The 21909-nt window shown below is 41.4% G+C and overlaps 1 protein-coding gene across 1 annotated transcript in view; it reads left to right on the top strand.

Moving 5' to 3' along the window:
* The first annotated feature begins 381 nt into the window (after positions 1–381).
* The window catches only part of TFEC (transcription factor EC), an 80951-nt gene continuing 59423 nt past the window's right edge, over positions 382–21909 (top strand). The window contains exon 1 of the mRNA XM_069976354.1: positions 382–461. Within this exon, the coding sequence (XP_069832455.1) occupies positions 429–461 (33 nt within the window). The 5' untranslated portion in view covers positions 382–428. The remainder of the gene's footprint in view (positions 462–21909) is intronic.

Below are 21909 nucleotides of genomic sequence, written 5' to 3'. Positions count from 1 at the left end.
TTTTATCATTTTTGCTTCATGCTATAACCACTTTACAAGTTTACCTACAGTATATCACTGCTTACTAGTTACTGTCCTCTATTGTTTCCTAATTTTTGGGTTAAAAATGAAACAATAAGAGGAAATCTATTTTTTTACCTTTTCCCTTAAAATTAGAACTTTAAGATAAAAGGAAATCCCTTTGATAAGCTGAAGTGTGTACATGTGCAGCATTTTACTTAAACTATGTTCTTGCTTCTCTGTTGTATTTTCCTTTACAAAATGCAAAGTCATGTCTTCCATGTAACCTAATATTGCAACCAGATTTTAGGAAGTACACTTATCAGCCACTTCTCTTTTTCTTTTTCCACTCTGAATCTACTGTGCATTCCTACTGGTGATGTTAGCAAAACCTTCTCTGCTTATACCTTTGGTGTTTTTTATAAAAAATGGTGACTTTACTGCGAATCCAGTCTTTAACAGTAAGTACAAGCATTTTAATGGACACATTTTGGCTGTGGTCATACTAACCAAATGAATCTTTCATTTTTTTTCTGATTTCTAATATGTACTTTTCCTCTCAAATGTCTTGCCTGTGGGGAAAATATATATTACTTAAAAAATATAATGATATTTGTTTCCTTTGTGCCAATCACCTCATAAACTCCTGTACTAGAATTCTATTGAATCAATAACAATTTGCCATTGTAACTGAACCGTAAAAGAAAGTTGGCTTTGCACTGCTACAGGTGTGATTTTTCAAGGTGTCATGAGAAAAGTAACATCTTTGCTGTATGCCTGACTGTATTGCTCTATATTTTGGTTTCGGTATTGTAGAGTAGAGTGTACAGTATTAAATTTAAATTATACTGGTGTCCTCAAATTTGCATTCAACATAGTTTTGTGGGGTTTCTTAAGCTATCATTTGTGCTGTTTTGACCCTTGCATCAAGCTTTGATTTTAGACCAAAGGTACTTCTGTCTACAGATGTTTTGTCAACCTTTCAAACTGAGATCAAGGAGAGAGTAGACCTCACAGGCAGGGGCGGATTAACTTTACCATGGGCCCCGGGCTGTTTTCCAAGCCTGGGCCCCTAAACCCACTGTAACTATGGCAGCACTATCGTAGAAAAAGATAGATAATGTAATGATACCCTGATTTGTGCAAAATAGGGGTGATATTTGCAAATCATGGCAATACTGAGAGTATAAGTCTGTTTTGAGTGGCCATGGACCCCCAGGAGCTCAGGACCCCTAAGTTTTGTTAATACCATAGAGCAAGTTTATTATTCTTTTTTTCCCATTAAATTCTGCTTTTAGCTGAATTTGTGTTAAATAGGCATGACAATGGTGCACTATGTCAATAATTTCATCTGAAATTGTTCTTATAAAACAAATAAATATATGTGACCAAGCCATTACATTCAGATACCACTTGACAAAATAACGGAAACATTCACTTTGCTATTTGATCTTTTGTGACATTGTCATTTTGTCGAAATAGAACTAACCCAATTGACTTTTTTGGCCCAAATGTAGTCAACTAGTAGTTTACTGTGGGACTCAAAGTCAGTGTATTATCATTTATCCCCCACCCTGCTCAAACCACTCTGATCAATAAGTTACATGTACCCCATATTGGTTGAATTGAAAATGATAATCCTTTTTGTAAAAAATAGGAGCCACTAAAGGGTGACCTTGGGGTCTGTCCGCTTGGCTCCCCTAGAATCTCACAATTATATTCCATGCTGTGGAATATGGGGCCACGGTCCTTTACTCCTCAAATCAAATGGCCACCCGGTTACTCCTTTTTGCAACCCCCCCTAATGAATACTGAGCCACCCCAAGTGCAGCAGCTTTCATTGCAGTAGAGAAGCTCAATATTCATTAAGGGGTGTTGCTAGAGGACCTGGCAGATGTTTTGGGGAGTAAAGAAACGCCTAGTGCACCAAATGGGTTAATCAGCATAACAGCAAAATCTTTTACATAAGAAGGTGCACCAGAGAACCATACTAGAGGTACCCTATACCTCCAACACCCCCTATTACAATTATGATACCCTAACTAGTATTGATCGAACTGTTCGAGAAAAGTTAACTTTGAGTTGAACATCTCGATTTTCTAGAACTGGAACATAGCCAAACTTTTTACCGTTCATTCAAGTTCAAGATCGAGCGCCTTTTTGTCAGCCAATCGGTGCAGAGCTCATAGAGGTGTCAGAAACGTCATTGCTGAGGAGTAGTCTCATTGGCTGCTAAAATCACATAACCATCTCATATATATATATATATATATATATATATATATATATATATGTATATATCACTGTGATGTGTTCTGGATGCCATTCTCAGATCACTCACTATGCTGTACAGACTGCTCTCTGTCTGTTTACATGCTGCTATTTAGCTTAGCTAGTTAGTGGGTTGTTTAGCAAGCTTAGGGACTTAGGGACAAGCTTAGACTTAGATAGTATTTCCCTCTCCATAGACAGCAATACTTGGGTTTGGTACAGCTGGGTGACCTCTATTATTTTCTTATTCACACTCAGTGCCCAAAAGTCCATTTTTGTCAGTTTTGGGGGTGAAATATTGACTTCCATTATAAAAAGAACGGATTAAAACGGATCCTTTTTTTTGACGGACACAAAAACGTCGCTGACACTATTTTTTTTTCCGTAAAAAAAAAACAGATCCGTTAAACGGATTGCAAAAACGCTGTGTGAACCCACCCTTACTTAATCTTTCTCAATGGCAAAAAGTGTAATTTTCACAGGGGTATTCCCCCCAAAAATATTTTTTTGGCATTAATAAATAGCCCAACCTAAGCTGTTTATCTTTCCAATATCAATGCTGGGTGACCTCTACTATACTGACTATTATAAGATGCTGGGAAAGCTGGGTGACCACAATTATACTACTATTCAAGATGCTAGAAAAGCTGGGTGACCTCCAGTATACCGACTACTATACAAGATGCTAGGAAAGCTGGGTGACCGCCATTATACTGACTACTGTACAAGTTACTAGGAAAGCTGGGTGACTGCCATTATACTGACTACTATACAAGATGCTGGGAAAGCTGGGTGACCTTGACTATACTGATTACAATACAAGATGCTAGGAAAGCTGGGTGACCGCCATTATACCGACTACTATACATGATGCTTGGAAAGCTGTGTGGCTGCCATTATATTATTATGTTATTATCCAAGGACTTTGTAATATATTTTTCACTACCAGTACTTTTGGCTATTAATGTCTCTTTTGATATCTCTGCTTCCATAAAGAATAGAGTTGTGGTGTCAAAGTGCTACTATTTTTGATCCAGAGAGATAGACATACCTCCACAGAATATGCAGTGAGATTGGCTAATTTAATTCAACAGTTTATGTGTTGGAGTTGTGAAGTTTTAAAGTACTCATTCAAACATTGACATTTAAACAGTAATAAACTCATTCAAAGAGTGACAAAGAACATGATTTAAATTATAAAGTGGAAGTATAAGTTGAAAAGGGAAGTACAAAAACTGGAATTCTCATCTCCTGGGTCTTCAATGAATTAAGGAGGCATGCAGTTCTTATTAAATCAGGCAAATCTACAGCCAGGAGGATTTAACAGCCAGGAGGATTTAACTGGATTTACATTTATCCAGCGGTATTTGGATGGATGGAAATGGATCTTTGAACTCATCCCGTTCATTTGAATGGGACACACTGGATGGCCAGACAGGCCTGATAGCAGAACACTGCTTGCTGCTTGTTCATGGTTTATGGAAAAAATAATAGGATGCCTGTTGACAACTGATATATTTTTGCCACCATGTGTGGCATCAGTTATCATTGTAAGAAGGATGCATCAAATATATGTAAACCCAACCTTAAGCTGAAACTTAAGTTTAGGTTAAACTGAAGCATCTAACCTGCTGATATGTCCCTATAAGCTCTGTGCATGCTTTCTAATGAGAGATATGTATCTCCATAAATGTAATAAAAATGGGACAAAAATTGTCAATATTCCCCTGTCCCCAACATACATACCTAGGTAAATGAACCTTAAAGTTTCTTATTTAATACTTGTGTGGAGGAAACAAAGTCGGGGACTGTATTACCATTGGCATTTTATATGCTGGCCTTAAAGGGAAATTATCAGCAGGTTAGAAGCATCCAGAAGCAAGTGTCCAGTGTTATCTGCAAAGCATACAAATGCTTTGTCTTGAGATTGTAAATGAGCTACTTGCAGTTTCAGTGATTGTAATGTAGTTTTCCTACAGCAGGTGGTGGGTGGTTGAACACATGCCATTTTTCTGGAAAAACACAGAAAAAAATAAACATGGAGGATGTAAATAATAGCTGGGTATCAGTAGGGAAATAAATGCTATAGAGGACATTTATTATTGGGCACAAGTGGCCCAGACAGCATAATCGCCCGAGCTATAAAATTATCACATTCCTGATCTTGCACAGTAAACTGCGCAAAAACCCACCAAAGTGCTAAATTGCACATTTTTGTTTACATGAAATCTAGAAATGTAATAAAAAGTGATCGAAAAGTTGCATATATACAAACAAGGTACCGAAAGAAAGAACAGATTGTGGTGCAAAAAATGACACCTCACACAGCCTCATAGACCAAACAATAACGGCGTTATAAGGATGGTAATAGAGCAATTTTAAACATTTTGTTTTTTTTAAGTTTAAATTTTTTTAAAGCCATTAAATTAAATAAAAGTCACACAAGTTACATATTGTTGTAATCGTACTGACTTGAGGAACATAGATGTCAGTTTTACCATAGGGCTAACTGCGTAAATACGAAACCCCTCAAAAATAAAAAGAATTACACCTTTTTTTTTTATTTACTGCACATGTAATTTTTTTCTGATTTCGCAGCATATTTTATGGAAAAAATAAGTCTTTAATTGCAAAGTATTATTGGTGTTGTAAAAAATAAAGGCTCATTTGGGTCTGTAGGTGAAAATATGCAAGTGCAGTGGCCTTTTAAACACGAGGAGGAAAAAACAAGAGCACAAAAATGAATACTGGCTCCATCCTTAAAGGGTTAAATCTTTGCGATACTGTACTGACACAGCCGTGCAGTAGCCATATGGTAGCACAAATATTTAAACTAATTTGCAGCTCCCAGTTTCATAATGAATACTGATGCTGGGAGCTCAAAGGTCCTTGCACGGACAGCATTTGGGAACGTATGAATGCCCCCATTAAAAAAAATATAGTGGAATAGAGCTTCTGAGTATACTGGCAAGGGTTCTTCAGCTGCCTTTGCCCATTATGTTTGGATACGCAAAGGTAGAACTTCTACTACTAGGACAGGATCTTTAAAATCCTGACCTATTTTCCAGAACAGAAATAAAAATCCTAAAGGGTGTCCACAATTAATGTGGCCCTATTGGTCCAGAAATTAGTTTGGATTTCTGATAACAAATCTGGACAGATTTTCCGGTTGTGTGAAGGGTCTTAGTTATATCTACCCAAAAATGTTGACATCATAAGACAAACAACTTGTCCTAAATAATAATGATGATAATAATAATAATAATAATAATAATAATAATAATAATAATAATAATAATTGTGTATGATATAGAATAATACCACACATATCACATTCATATGCATATTCCTGTTTTGCTGTTAATTCAGGGTGTCGGGGGATCCTGAGTCCAAGGTGTGAAAAGGAAGGAATGAAGAAAGCTCTGTATCAATCTACAGCACATACATGGGGATTTATAGTGTGCATGGCACTAGTCCAGTAGAATTTGTACATGGTAGGTGGGGAGATGTAAGAATTTCATATGAGCTTTAGTGCTACAGTCTTGTATACATAAGAGAAAGTGTCCTGATATCCCTGGGCTGAGAATATAATAGCCAATAAAATATATTGGGCCGCTACAGATGGTCTACTTAAGGGGTTACTCCTACATTACAAATTCATGGTTTTTCATACCTCTCTGACCTCTGTGTTTGGTAACTGGGTATGGCCAGAAAGCCATTTATGCAATCGCCATGATTGTCAATGGGAGTTACTTAACTTGCATACCTCACCTGCTTTAACTGTTTTAGGATTTCTGGCCACCTCAGGCCACCTCAAACAGGCCAGAGGGGGCCAGGAGGCCATAGCTTTGCTATGTGGGAATACCCCTTGAAGAGCAATAATGGCTATACATGCATAGCTCTGCTTACAGGGACATTGTACTACTGCTATCTTTTATCAGGCAACCTTCATTTATCTTTATTATTAAGGTACAGACAGATTCTGTGAAATACCTCTGGGAAAAGGTCATAATAATGGAGTTGCCCACCTTCACCAAGAGTGCTCATTGTACCTTTGATTACTTAGGTGATAACTAGAAATATAAATATGTTGGTTTGGTTATAATTATTGACATCCAAACTGCCAGGAGTGCTCAACACTCTTTTTAGGTATCTGCCAGCTAAACAAATACTAATGCATGCCCACTAGTGATGAGCGAATAGTATTTGATTGAATACTACGTTATTCACGCTATTCGATTGCGTTCGAATATTCGAATGATAACACAGTGAAAATTCTATTCACCCTCCCACATCCCCTGGTGCATTTTTTCCAGCTAATAAACATGCAGAGGGGTAGGACAGGTACTAGGAATAGGCAGGACTTTGAAAAAAAAAAATGCTTTAACTGTGATTGGCTGGCAATACTACGTCACCTGAATATAAGATTAGTGGATTTCAGATTCGTGTCATTTGCTGGTTGGAGCTAGAGAGGGACAGGCTGTATACCAGGGAGAGAAAGCTTTTAGGTGAAGGCAGGTAGGAAGGGACCCCCAAAAGCCCTTTTTAGGGCTAAAAGTATAAAAACCATTGATTTAAAAGCTGTTGTGAGACAGGCAGTGTGTTCAGACATCTACTGATAGTGTATATGGCTGTATACTGTCATTGCGGGATAATATCTTGCTACTACTGATTTGTACAGTCTGCATCCTGTAAAGGAGTTGAACGGCTCTTTCATTTTATTATTGTAAAAAACAATTATATATCCGGTATACGGCTGTATTCTGTGGTTGCGGGATAATATCTGTTATCTTGCTACTACTGATTTGTACAGTCTGCATCCTGTAAAGGAGTTGAACGGCTCTTTCATTTTATTATAGTAAAAAAACAATTATATATTCGGTATACGGCTGTATACTGTGATTGCGGGATAATACCTGTTATCTTGCTACTACTGATTTGTAGTTATCGTTAATTTTCATTATTACGTATTTTACACGGCACCTGACCTGATACGTACACAAGTGCGTACCGCTAGACCGAAATGTACGTTTCTACTTTTATGTTCATAATTTGTTTGTGAATCTTCTGAACCGGGATCGGAAGCAAAAATTGGGATGTTCGCTCATCACTAGAGTTAGATGCAGCCAGGCATGCTTCCCCTGCTGTCCCATATGCATTCCAAAGGTGTTGGCATCATTTCCTGAGGTTTCATTGTGTACTTGGTGACCTTGTGGTCGAATATTGATTTCCAGATCCCAAGTATTTTTGTCCCATAGACTATAATGAGATTTGATATTATACGAATATCGGGAGCTATTCGAATCAAATTTCAAATTATTGAATATTTCACTATTCACTCATCCTTAATGCCCACAACTCTAATATCTACAATACAATACTATGACTATGGGCCTGTTAGGGCAACATATTCACTTGACAGATCAGCTTTAAGATATGACTATATGAATATATAGGAAATGAAACTGATAGCCTGCTTTATTATAATATTAAAAGTACAAATTGCAGCAATAAGTACAGTCACTGTTGAAGTGAAACTGTGTTTCATAATCTCTCTACTCTTAGAGAACAGACGACAGAGGTTTTTTTTTCTGCTGTCAATTTAAAATCTCAACATTTTAAATTGGTACAATGTGTGTTTTGCACTTATGAAACAGAACTAAGGCTAGGTTCACAACTAGAAATGAGCGAACCTCGAGCATGCTCCATCCGAACCCGAATGTTCAGCATTTGATTAGCGGTGGCTGCTGAACTTGGATAAAGCCCTAAGGCTATGTGGAAAACATGGACATAGTCATTGGCTGTTGGCTTTATCCAAGTTCAGCAGCCCCCGCTAATCAAATGCCGAACGTTCGGGTTCGAATGGACTCAAACCCGAACCCGGTTCGCTCATCTCTATTCACAATACATTTCTGTCTTCTTTTTTTTTTTTTTTTTTAAACAGTGTACTACTAAAAAGGAGTGGAATTATATGTCAACTGTAACTTTTTTTTTTTACAAATACTACAAATTATATAAAAAAGAGAGTGTGGCATACTAATACCTAAAATATACTGGTGTAGATACAACAGAGTACGGCAAAAAATTGATGAAAAATGGATGAAAAACGGATGCATGTGTGTGCATCCATTTTGATCCATTTTTTTAATGTACAAAAAAACGTTATCTCTTTTGTGTCCGTTATAATGGTAGTCAATAGAAAAACGGATCAAAACAGATGCACACAAATGCATCTGTTTTTTTTATCAATTTTTCATAGTTTTTTTTTTTTTTTAACTGAAAAAAAAACAAAAAAACAAAAAACGAATTGCAAAAACGTAGTGTGAACCCAGCATAAAAATGCATAAATAGAAGCACTATGATAAACTGAAAACCAGCCCTCAAGACACCATGAACAGGCTCCTATAGTGTGATTAAACTATAGGCGCTTGTTCATGGTGTCTTGAGGGCTGGTTTTCTGTTTAAAATACTTCAAATTGATGTTTTAAAAATACACCATTGCATACAGTTGTTTTCTGTTTAATGAATCACTTTTACCTTTTTTTTCCTTTTCTTTTTTTTCGAAGGACTTTTTTTTTTTAATAAATTGTTTATTTTTTATTTTAAACACAAACTCATTACATAGAGCTTTTGCAAAATTAGGGGACGTTGAATGTTATACAACTCTTGAGTAAGGAAGCAAAAGAAAGGATGCATGAACCACAAACAGTCGAGACTGTGCTCCATAATCATAAGGATATGCATATCTGCAAGAGACTACACAGTGCTATCAGTAGTTACTCAACACTCCCTAGTCAGCAAGTAAGAATAAGGGGAAACACACCAAAAGAGCCAACAGGGCTCTATAACCGATTAAAATAATGAATGTTTTCAACCATCTAAAACAAGCAACGCAACACATAACAAGGGGTAGACAAAGACTTAACAGACACAAAAGGATTTTAAGTAAATACTGCTCATCTAGGAAGGACGGGAGAGATCATAGTAGATGTCCCAGGGTTCCCACACCTTCAGGAATTTATCTATCCTGTTCTCATGGGTTGCTGTAGTTGTTCCAGTCTCCTGATATCCTGAATGCGGTTAATGAGTTCCATGGCCGATGGAATAAGGCGTTGTCTCCAATATTTAGCAAGAAGGCATTTCGCAGCAGTCAGGATATACAGGAACAATCGAGTCGAGTGTTTTTTCATAGTCTTAGGCGGAACATTAAGCAAGTATGTGAGTGGGGTGAGAGGCACTACCTGACCCAACACTGCTGCCACTAGGCCCTGGATCCCCCCCCAGAATGGTTGTAGAGACTGGCATTCCCAAAAAATGTGCGGTAGAGTTCCTTTCTCCGAGAGGCATCTCCAACACGTCTCCGGGACCTCCGGGTACATGCGGTGTAGGAGATCGGGAGTATGATACCAGATTTTATACTGGTTCTCTCTATATGAAACACATGATGATGATTTGGCCGCCTGGGACCAAATTATTTGCCATAAACTCACCGGTATTGGCCGCTGCAAGTATTCCTCCCACCGCACCATGTATTTGTGTGGAGCAGCTGAATCACCCAGCTTGGAGTTAACCAGGGAATATATTACCGAGATCAACCCTTTCGTGGACTGGGTACCCCTACATAATTGCTCAAACATCGTGGGCTTCTGGAATGGCCTGTAATCTGGGCCGCATAATAGGAGATGTGTTCATGGTAAGCCGCTGCTCGTAAGGGCAAGTCAAACCGCTCACGGAGGGTTTGAAATGGTAGTACCTGTCTAGTGAAAGGGCATACCACATCGGCATAGTGGAATAATCGTTTCACCTGCCAAGGAGAAATAGCCTCAGAGGTGTATGCCCCTGGAATTTTATCAGTGTAAAGGAATGGAGTTAACAGGGATGGTTGGGATTGCAACGCATAACGCTCACGGCTATAGAGCCATACATCCCTGATATGCTTCATTGGTCCTAAGAGTGACGGCAAGGACGAAGGGGGATGCAAAGACCAGATCAGACCCGACTGATGATATGGAGCTATCCATAGTTTTTCAATTTCGGCCCATTTAGTATAGGCCAATAGGTAGGTCCAAAACGGAACATTCCGTAAATGTGTCGCCTGATAGTACTTGAAGAAATCTGGCATTGCCAGTCCCCCTTCTCCCCGACTCGCACACAGCAACGACTGAGCCACCCTGTGCCCTTCCATACAAAGTTCAATACGGAGCTCTGAAGTTTACGCAAAGCTCCCCTTGGGATAGGAACCGGGAGCGTCTCTAGTAGATATAAGAACTGTCGGAGAGCAGTCATTTTTACAGCATTAATTCTGCCTATTAGGGATAAGGGTAATTGTGACCATTTTTTCAGGTATTGGGAGATATCCTGGAATAATTGGGGGAAATTCTGCTTTTATAATGTAGTATAGGACGGGGTAATGTTGGTGCCCAGGTATCGAATTGAGCCACCCCCCCATTTGTACGGATACGAGGAGCGCAGCGAGGCCATGACAGTGTCAGGGATATTAATCGCCAAGGCTTCGGTTTTGTGGGAGTTAATTTTATACCCTGATAAGGAACTATATTCATCTAGTAGGGAGTGCAGGCTAGGGAGCGAGACCAAGGGGTTGTTCTAAGGACTTTTTAATTCTTCAAACAGTTCTTCAAAATGTAGATTGCCTGGAATGTCTGAGCTTATCCTTGTTCACACAAAGTAAAAAAAAAAAGAAAAAGACATCCATTATTGCCGCATTTTAATTGAGCTTAATGTAATGTATGAAAGTCAATGGAATGATGGCTGCCCAATGTACACAATATATAAAATGATGGATGTTTTCTGCGCATTCTTCTTATCCAAACAACGGCCAATATTTTTTAGTTGCTCACACCCAGTTTTTCACTTTCCTTTCACTGTCTTTACCATCAAATTCAATGGACTTTTCAAATAAAGGGGTTATCCAGTGCCACAAAAAATGGTCACTCTCTTCCAGAGACAGCACCACTCTTGTCTGCAGGTCAGGTGTGGTTTGCAATTAAGCTCCATTCACCTTAATGGAACTACAGTAAGTTGCAAAATCCCACCCAAACTGGAGACAAGAGTGGTGCTTTCTCGGGAACAAAGTGGCCATGTTTTTTTTTTAGCCCTGGATAACCACTTAAAAGAAACACCCAAAGGCCAAGTTCACCTAAACTAGAATAATGTACCAACAGCCATCATTGCACTGACAAGGGGCCAAACCGTGAAATGACGGATGTAATTTTGAACTCAAAATAACAGCTGCATTTAAAAGCTCTACAAAGGACATCCCTGGTGGACGGACTACTGGCCACCCCCTTCATCGCTCTGTGTAATAGGGCCCTTATAATTAAAGTAATTAATTTAAAGAAGGCAATCCCATTATAGACAAGAAATTCATGGACAGATGCCCCTGCTGTAATGATAGGGATGAGCCTGTCAAAAAATTGTGTTTTTACAGTCATTCTTGGCTATAGCCACTTTTATCTTTTTTATATTTCTCCTATAAAAGGATGTGAACTTTACTGCTACATATCCATAAGTTAGGTATGTAAAGTAGACACTAAGTGATGGAGCTGATAAGGTGAGTAAGACAATAAATCCATATGTGGCACGGAAACCTCTGCCCCTCTATGATGCGGCTCCATTGATTCTAATGGCGTTTTTTTTCTCCCACTCCCTACAGTGCTTAAGCCTGGGGTGGTGTTCGGTAATAGATCGACGCCATTTACGGGAACTGGGCTGCTGTTCAAAAAACTGACCGCAGCACCGGCTTCCCTGCGCCATTGCAATTCTGTTCATGTGCAAAACATAAAGTGTCACTGTCGTTATAACTTTCAAATCAACAGTAGATGTGATATAAAGCAAGTTTGCAATATACATTCATTACTTTTTTGTTGTTATGCTATAAAACAAAGCTGAACTTACCAGAAATCCAGGTCCAGTCTGTCCAATTCCGGACAGTACAGAGAATCCCGGCTCAATGTGTCTATCAATCACATGACTGTCTGTGAGCGCTCAGATGTCCTGGAATACACAGGACTTCCTGTTTTTGACAGTTTTTTGAGAAAAAAAGTCAGAAAACAGGAAGTTCTGTTTTTTTTAATGATAACTTAAAAAAATAATGAATGTTAATTGCAAACTTTCTTTATATCACATCTACTGTTGATTTAGATTTTGAAAGTTATAACCACAGTGACACTTTAAAGCTATGTTACTGATTTCAGTGGTCAACTGCTTTAAGCCATGAGGACAAATCCTTCATAGTAATACATGTATAATGGCAGATCAGATCAGAATTATAACAATGCTGTTACGGATACAGGAATAAAAAGAAAATGATAGCAGAATTTCAATAATATATATTGAATTACTCTTATAAAGCTCTATTCCTCCAGATTTTATAGTTTGTATACAATACTGAAGCAATGAAATAGAGAAACATAAAAAAGAATAAAAAAAATCCTCAGTTCTCTCCCCCCAACATTCCTGAGATCAACCATCATGTAAGTTAAAATTTGTGTCTTTCAGTAATAGGGAACGTGTAAACATTTAGGTAACCTTGGACAATGTCAGGAAGGCAAATTGAGGAGTTACAAAATATTAGCTAAAAGATTATGCTTGGTAAATGCTGTTCTTATAGTATTCCTTTTATCATTGTTGTTTGTTTCTCTATTTTACCTTGCTGCGATAGTCCAGATGTTATTGTTATCCAGGATTAGAAAATACAAAGTTTTTTTTTTTTTTTTCCAGAAACAGCCCCCAGGTTGTGTGTGGTTTTATTACTTGAATAGAACTGAGCTGCCTTTTCTTGGCTGTCATTAACCCCTTTGCGTCAGTAATATGTATATATACGTTCCTATTGCACATACCCCATGCAGGAGGAATGTATATATATATATATATATACAATCCTACACTGACGGGGGCTTCCTGATGCAGAAATAGCGATCCCGCTCACATCTTTGTCCGGGCCGCAGGTAATGAGAGTTAGCTGCGATCTCACAGCTGAATCTCATTAACCCCTTAAACACCGCAATCTACAACGATCGTGGCGTTTAAGGTGCTCAGTGACAGATCAAGCATCTGTCACTGAGTGATTGGGACCCCTGTAGCCGTGCTGCGAGGGTCCCCATCACATGCGCTGACAGACGGGGGTAGGCTTCTTACCTCCGTCTGCTCTCAGACAGACTCTATACATAGATGGCCGATAACACTAATCTATGCTATGCTATGGCATAGCATAGATCAGTATACGCAATCTAATGATTGCATATTTTACTGTGAATAAAAGTGTAAAGAAAAAAGTGTAATAACCACGTTTTTCAAAGTATTAAAAAAACCCTTATAAACCCCTCCCAATAAAAGTTAAAAAGACCCCCTTGCCCATTATAAAATAAAAACATAAATAAATAAACATATTACATATCGTAGCGTGTGGAATTGTCCGATTTATTAAAATATAACATTATTGTTCATGCACGGTAAACGGTGTAAACACAAGAAAATGCACCAGGATTGCGGATTTTATTACATTTTATATGACAAAAAAATTAATAAAGAGCAATCAAAATTTTTCTGTTACACAATATGGCATTAATAAAAACTAGAAATCACGGCGCAAAAAATAACACCCCAACCAGTCCTATAGGTGTTAAAATTAAAGCGCTATGGCTCTTAGAAGGCAGGGAGGAAAATTGTATTAATCTGATCCGGACTTTTGTGCATCAAAGGGCTCTGTCTTGAGGGGTTAAGCATACTTTTTATGGCAGGCCTAGAATACAGTAGATTAATCCTTTACATGCTGTGGTCAGATTGTAAACTTAGGGAAAAAAGGAGAAAAAAGGCCCGGCGCCTCATGTATAGAGATCAGCAAACCGGTTCAGCCGGTATGGGATCCGGTTCACATTTTTCCAAAAATCCGAGTCCGATCGGATTCGGATTTTTGGAAATTTGCTCTGATTTTTTCTTCTTGCTTTCTAAAATGGCAGCCACCATTCTAGAAAGCAGGAAGTGTTCCGGGCAGGAAAAGCACTTTCCCATGATGCCCGGAACACATCCAATCAGCAGGGATCTTGCACTATCCTACCCCCTGTGTGAGGTCGGTATTGCTTTAACCTCTTAAGGACATAGGACGTATGCGTACGTCATATGTCCTCACTTGCACTTCAAAGCGGGGCCGCTCGGCGGCCCCGCTTTGAAGTGCCGCGATCCCGGGTGCCGCGTGTAGCCCGGGACCGCCGCTATTAGCGGGCACGGTCTGATCGCCGTGCCCGCTAATTAGCTAATCGGAGGCAGCTGTCAAAGTTGACAGCTGCCTCCGATTACCGGAGGCAACGTTTCCCTGGGGTCTAGTGGGGGAGATCGCTCCTCCGGGACCTTGTCCCGGAGGAGTGATCTCCGTTACTGATGCCGGCCGGGGACGCGTCCAAGATGGCGCCGTCCTCGGCTCGGCACTCGTTCGTTTTCGGCTGCAGCAGCCGAAAGCAAACGAGTGCCGATCTCATGGATCTCTGCAGCATATCTATGCTGCAGAGATCTCAATGAGAGATCCAAGTGTATATACTAGAAGTCCCCTAGGGGGGCTTCTAGTATATGTGTAAAAAAAAAAAAAAAAGTGTTGTTGATAGTAAAAAGCCCCCTCCCCTAATAAAAGTCTGAATCACCCCCCTTTTCCCAGGTTTTAAATAAAAGTAAACAAATAAATAAATAAATAAACATGTTTGCTATCACCGCGTGCGTAATCGCCCGAACTATTAATTAATCACATTCCTGATCTCGTACGGTAAACGGCGTCAGCGCAAAAAAATCCCAAAGTGCAAAATTGCTCATTTTTGGTCGCATCAAATCCAGAAAAAATGTAATATAAAGCGATCAAAAAGTCGTATATGAGCAATCAAGGTACCGATAGAAAGATCACATCATGGCGCAAAAAATGACACCTCGCACAGCCCCATAGACCAAAGGATAAAAGTGCTATAAGCCTGGGAATGGAGCGATTTTAAGGAACGTATATTGGTTAACAACGGTTTGAATTTTTTACAGGCCATCAGATACAATATAAGTTATACATATTATATATCGTTTTAATCGTAACGACTTGAGGAACATGCATAACAAGTCAGTTTTACCCCAGGGCGAATGGCGTAAAAACACATTTCCCCCAAATAAAAGAAATGCGTTTTTTTTTTTTCAATTTCACCACACTTTGAATTTTTTTCTGGTTTCGCAGTGTACTTTATGCAAAAATTCAGTCTGTAATTGCAAAGTACAATTAGTGACGCAAAAAATAAGGGGTCATGTGGGTTTCTAGGTGGAAAAATGCAAGTGCTATGACCTTTTAAACACAAGGAGGAAAAACCGAAAACGTAAAAACGAAAATGGGCCATGTCCTTAAAGGGTTAAGAAGAGTGGTCACATGACCGCACCACGCAGTGTGTAGAGAGATAGAGAGAGGAAGCATACTGTTAACAGAGCTATTGTAGGAAAGGAAAAGAAAAAAAAAAGATTAGGAAAGCGGAGAGGAGAAAGATCTAGTGATTGAGAGAAAAATATAGAGAGGGCGAAAGATAGATAGATTAGGATAAGAAGGCAAAGGGTGCACGGAACAAAAACGTGCTGTACAGATATACAAGTCCTATACTTCTGATAGTGTGTACACATCACATCTGTCTTATCCTGAGAGACAAAAATACCTGGTGCAGGTGTATAGCAGAATATCTTAAAAAAAGGGATATATACATATTGTAAGAAGGCGCATGGCACCCTCATAGATGGTAGATATGTCTCACCAAGGATCCTGGCCTTGGTGAGGTGGAAGACTGATTGCTGGTGTCAGCGGCAATAGGCCACTGGCACATGTTTAACCCCTTAAGGACAGAGCCAATTTCGATTTTTGCGTTTTCGTTTTTTCCTCCTTGTGCTTAAAAGGCCATAGCAGTTGCATTTTTCCACCTAGAAATCCACATGAGCCCTTATTTTTTGCGTCACTAATTGTACTTTGCAATGACAGGCTGAATTTTTGCATAAAGTACACTGCGAAACCAGAAAAAAATTCAAAGTGTGGTGAAATTGAAAAAAAAAAAAACGCATTTTGTTTATTTGGGGGAAATGTGTTTTTACGCCATTCGCCCTGGGGTAAAACTTACTTGTTATGCATATTCCTCAAGTCGTTATGATTAAAACGATATGTAACATGTATAACTTATATTGTATCGGATGGCCTGTAAAAAATTCAAACCATTGTCAACAAATATACGTCACTTAAAACCGCTCCATTCCCAGGCTTATAGCGCTTTTATCCTTTGGTCTATGGGGCTGTGTCAGGTGTCATTCTTTGCGCCATGATGTGTTCTTTCTATCGGTACCTTGACTGCGCATATACGACTTTTTGATCGCTTTTTATTACAATTTTTCTGGATTTGATGCGACCAAAAATGCGCAATTTTGCACTTTGGGATTTTTTTGCGCTTACGCCGTTTACCGTACGAGATCAGGAATGTGATTAATTAATAGTTCGGGCGATTACGCACGCGGTGATAGCAAACATGTTTGTTTATTTATTTATTTACTTTTATTTATAACCTGGGAAAAGGGGGGTGATTCAGACTTTTATTAGGGGAGGGGGCTTTTTATTCACAACAACACTTTTCTTATTTTTTTTACACATATACTAGAAGCCCCCCTGGGGGACTTCTAGTATATACACTTCGATCTCTCATAGAGATCTCTGCAGCATAGATATGCTGCAGAGATCCATGAGATCGGCACTCGTTTGCTTTCGGCTGCTGCAGCCGGAAACAAACGAGTGCCGAGCCGGGGACGGCGCCATCTTGGAGCGGTCCCCGGCCGGCTTCAGAAACGGAGATCGCTTCTCCGGGATAACATCCCGGAGGAGCGATCTCCGCCACTAGACACCAGGGAGATGCTGGATCCGGTAATCGGATGCAGCTGTCATGTTTGACAGCTGCATCTGATTACTGTATTAGCGGGCACGGCGATCGGACCGTGCCCACTAATACCTACGGTCCCGGGCTACATGCGGCACCCGCTCTGAACGCCCTTACCGGCAATAGGGCGTACCTGTACGCCCTTTGTCGTTAAGGGGTTAAAATTTAGTATGGCTGCAATGCAGTTTAGTCCGGGACGGTCTTTCATGGGAGCACGCCAAAGAGAGGGTGGGTGGCTGCTCCCACACTCCAGGTCCAGGTTTTAGTGTGGCCTTTGTAAGCCTGGGAGAACCAGCTGTCTCAGTGTGTGCTGCTGTGGAGAAGGAGCTGTGTGTGGCTTCTCTGAGGCCAAAGGAGACTTCCAGGAGTTGCTTGGTGTCTGGCAGCGTCTATCCGAGTGAGAGCCCTATGTGAACCAATTGACTGTGTTGCATAACTGCCAATGACTGTTTTCACGGACTCTGTTCCATACCTGGGTGTTGGCTGAAGAAAGCTGTAGGTTTTGTTTGCTGTTATGGACAATAAACCACTTATTTTTCTTTAAACCTGCTGCTGGTCTCATATGAAAAGACTGCTTTTGAGACTGATCCCCACAAATTGGTGCTTCGCATGTGGGCAGATCCCTGCTAGTGGATTGTATGTCCTGGGTTAAGGCTGCAGCTCAGATACAGACCCAGGCAGAGACTATGGAGGACATTATCAAACAACTTGTGCAGGCCAACACCCAGCAGCAACAAGCTCATGCTGAAGCTGTACGAGTCCAGCAGGAGACTAATCAGCTCCTCATCAGGCAGATGGCTATAATGAATGAAGCCATTGAGGTTAAGGAGACCCCACCTCCTACCAGCACGGAGCACAGTCAACGAGCCCGAAAAAATCTGTTCGAGAAGCCCTGCAAAAGATGACTCCAGAAGATGACGTGGAAGCCTTTCTTACCGTTTTTGAGTGGGTCGCTGAACAGGAGAAGCTGCCAAGTGAGCAATGGGCTGAAGTGTTAGCTCCATTCCTCACAGGCGAGCCCCAGAAGGCTTATTATGACTTGTCTTTGCAGGATGACAGGGAGTATGGCAAGCCCAAACAGAGATCCTGGCACGTTTGGGCGTAACCGTTGCTGTCTGGGCTCAGAGAGTGCACCACTGGGGGTACAAAAGGGATAAGCCCCCGAGATCCCAAATGTTCGATCTCCTGCATCTTGTCCAAAAATGTCTGCAGCTTGATGTTTTTTCTCCAGCAGAAATGGTTGAACGGGTGATGATGGACCGGTTCGTGCATGCCCTGCCCAAGCCAGTGCAGTGCTGGGTTGCCCAGAGAAATCCCCAGAATGCGGATGACTTAATGGGTTTGGTGGAGAGATATCATGCTGTTGAGACCTCTCTGGCTGACCCAGGACTCCTTCCCTCTCCGTACTGGAGTACTCGGAGTGTCTCTGCAAGCCAAAGGAAGGGTTCTCAAACCCCACGTGATGGACGTTCTAAGGCCAAGAGTATACCTGAGTCAACCAGACAAACCCTCGGAGAGATCATCTGCTGGAGATGCCAGGCCCCGGGTCATATAGTGGCTCAGTGCCCCCCCTGTGGGGCAGCGGACTTCCATGTTTGCCCATGTGGCCTGCAGTGCCATGCCAAATGCCAGAAAAGGACTGCCCCTTTGTACCATTAGGGTAAATGGCATCCCTGTCACTGGACTCCTGGACTCGGGAAGCCTGGTCACCCTTCTGACAGCTCATGTCCCTCATAAATTAATCCCCGGGAAAACCCTGGGGGTCACTTGTATTCATGGGGATACCAAGGTGTACCCCATGGCCAAAGTCATCCTAAAAACAGATGGGAGTACAGTGTCACACCCTGTGGGAATCGTGCAGGGACTGATTCACGAAATGATTGTTGGTCGAGACTGTCCACTGTTCTGGGGTCTGTGGGAAAGTGTGGTACAGAAAAAAGGTCCCAGATACCAAGACAGCCTCGGGAACACTGGTCATGATGTAGTCCCTGAATTCCCTTTATTAGTCATGGTAGGGGAGGGGGAGGAGGAAGTGACCCTTGAGGAGGTCCCAGACCTAGAGGGGTCCCGAGGAGATTTTGGGACGGCCCAAATACAGGACGAAACCTTAATAGGTGCTTTTAATACAGTAGTGGTACTTAATGGGGTACCGTAAGAACTAGGGGCAAATGAAAGGTTTCCCCACTTTGCAATGAATGGGAACTTACTGTACCAAGTATCCAAAATCCGTGAGGAAGTTGTGGAACAACTTCTAGTTCCTAAACCTTATAGACGTATGGTAATGGACCTGGCCCACAGTCATATGTTGGGAAGACACCTACGGGCGGATAAGACCATAGAGAGAATTCTTTTACGTTTCTATTGACCAGGGTGTTACCGGGAAGTGAGGGATTACTGCCAGTCCTGTCCTGTATGTCAGGTAACCTCCCCGGTCACAAACTTCCGTAGCCCTCTAATACCACTACCTATTATCGAGGTCCTCTTTCAGAGAATTGCTATGGATCTGGTAGGGCCCCTGGTGAAGTCAGCAAGGGGTCACCAATATATTCTGGTGGTCCTAGATTATGCCACCAGGTACCCAGAAGCAGTGCCCCTAAGAAATTCCTCCTCCAAAGTCATTGCTAGAGAGTTATGGCACATATTTTCCCTGACAGGGCTGCCAAAGGAAATCCTGACCGACCAGGGGACGCCATTCATGTCAAAGGTCATGCAGGATCTTTGCAAGGTATTAAAGGTCACCCAACTCCGCACCTCTATATATCACCCACAGACAGATGGCCTTGTGGATCGTTTCAACAAAACCTTAAAGGCCATGTTAAAGAAAGTAGTTGAGAAGGATGGCCGGGACTGGGATTACCTGTTACCCAGTCTTCTGTTTGCTATCAGAGAGGTCCCCCAAGCTTCCACAGGTTTCTCACCCTTTAGTTGCTATATGGCAGACACCCCCGAGGCCTGTTAGATATAGCCAAAGAGACCTGGGAGAGTGAAGTCACACCCTATAAAAGCGTCATTGAGCATGTTGCTCAACTACAAGATTAGCTCAGGTACTTCCCATTGTCAGAGAACATCTCCAAGAGGCACAAGCTAGAGTATATAATAGGTCAGCCAGGGTGAGACAGTTCAGTCCAGGGGAGCGGGTTCTTGTGCTAGTATCCACGGTAGAAAGCAAGTTCCTGGCAAAGTGGCAAGGGCCATATGAAATAGTTGAGAAGCTGGGGGAAGTCAACTATCGGGTACACCAGCCAGGTAGGAGGAAACCCTATCAAATATATCATGTCAACTTGCTCAAACCGTGGAAGGATAGGGACCCTCCAGAATCCCCTTGTCTGTTATCCCAACCAGAGGTCACCTGGGAGAATGTGAGGATTGCGGAAACCCCATCCCCCTCCCAAAAACATCAGTGCAGGCAACTATTGCAGCAAAATAGGGACTTATTTACTGATGCACCAGGGCTAACAAATATGGTGGAACATGAAATCATTACAGAGCCTCATGTGAGGGTAAATTTAAAGCCATACAGGATTCCAGAGGCTCGTTGGCAAATTGTGGCAGGGGAAGTGCAGTGGATGTTAAACCTAGGGGTGATTGAGGAATCTAAAAGCGGCTGGTCCAGTCCCTTAGTGCTTGTCCCTAAACCCAATAGAGAGTGGCGCTTCTGCAACGATTATCGCAAACTAAATGAGGTGTCTAAGGTAGATGCTTACCCCATGCCCCGGGTAGACGAGCTAATTGAGAGGCTAGGTCCGGCTCGTTACATCACTACCCTAGACCTAACAAAAGGATATTGGCAGATCCCATTGTCTAATGAGGCTAGGGAAAAGACGGCTTTCTCTACACCTGAGGGTTCTTTCCAATACGTTAGAATGCCATTTGGTTTGCAAGGGGCCCCAGCTACTTTTCAGAGGGCCATGGATCGGGTCCTACGTCCCCACAGGAAATATGCCGCTGCTTACTTGGATGATATAGTGATATTTAGTCAAGATTGGGAAAGTCACCTAGGTAAAGTTCAAGCCATCCTGAACTCGTTAAGGACGTCCGGTTTTACCATTAATCCAAGTAAGTGTGCCATGGGGATGGAAGAGGCCCGATACCTGGGGTACATTGTGGGAAGAGGGGAAATAAAACCCCAGCTAAATAAAATAGAGGCGATTCAAAACTGGCCCCGCCCACTTAACAAAAAACAGATCAGGGCATTCCTAGGAATTGTGGGGTATTATAGAAGATTCATCCCCAAGTTTGCAGAGATAGCGGTTCCACTAACTGACCTAACAAAAGGGAGGAAGTGAGCCATGGTTAAGTGGTCCCCAGAGGCTGAAAAGGCCTTCCAGAAATTTAAGTCGGCCCTCTGTAAACAGCCGGTGTTGGTAGCCCCAGACTTCTAAAGAGAATTTGTCATCCAGGCTGATGCATCAGATGTAGGTCTAGGGGCTGTGTTATCCCAAGTGATAAACTGAGAAGAACATTGTCATGACTGGCAGGCGTAGACAAGACAAGAGACAGTGGGCCCTAGATCTGAACCCACCCACTGTCACCTGCCTACTTGCCTCAGTCAACCCTAAACGGTCACGGACAACCACGGAGTTGGTCCCTACACTGCGTAGGTGAATACACAAAACGTAGACAGACAAACAAAACACAATAGAGGATGGTCAACTAGCAGGGTCAAAACCAAACAGACAACGCAGTACAAAATCAGAAGGAG

This window comes from Dendropsophus ebraccatus, chromosome 1 (genome assembly GCF_027789765.1).
Source record: "Dendropsophus ebraccatus isolate aDenEbr1 chromosome 1, aDenEbr1.pat, whole genome shotgun sequence".
NCBI classification, from domain to species: domain Eukaryota; kingdom Metazoa; phylum Chordata; class Amphibia; order Anura; family Hylidae; genus Dendropsophus; species Dendropsophus ebraccatus.
Note: the sequence above shows the minus strand (reverse complement) of the source record. Positions and strands in the feature narration are given on the sequence as shown.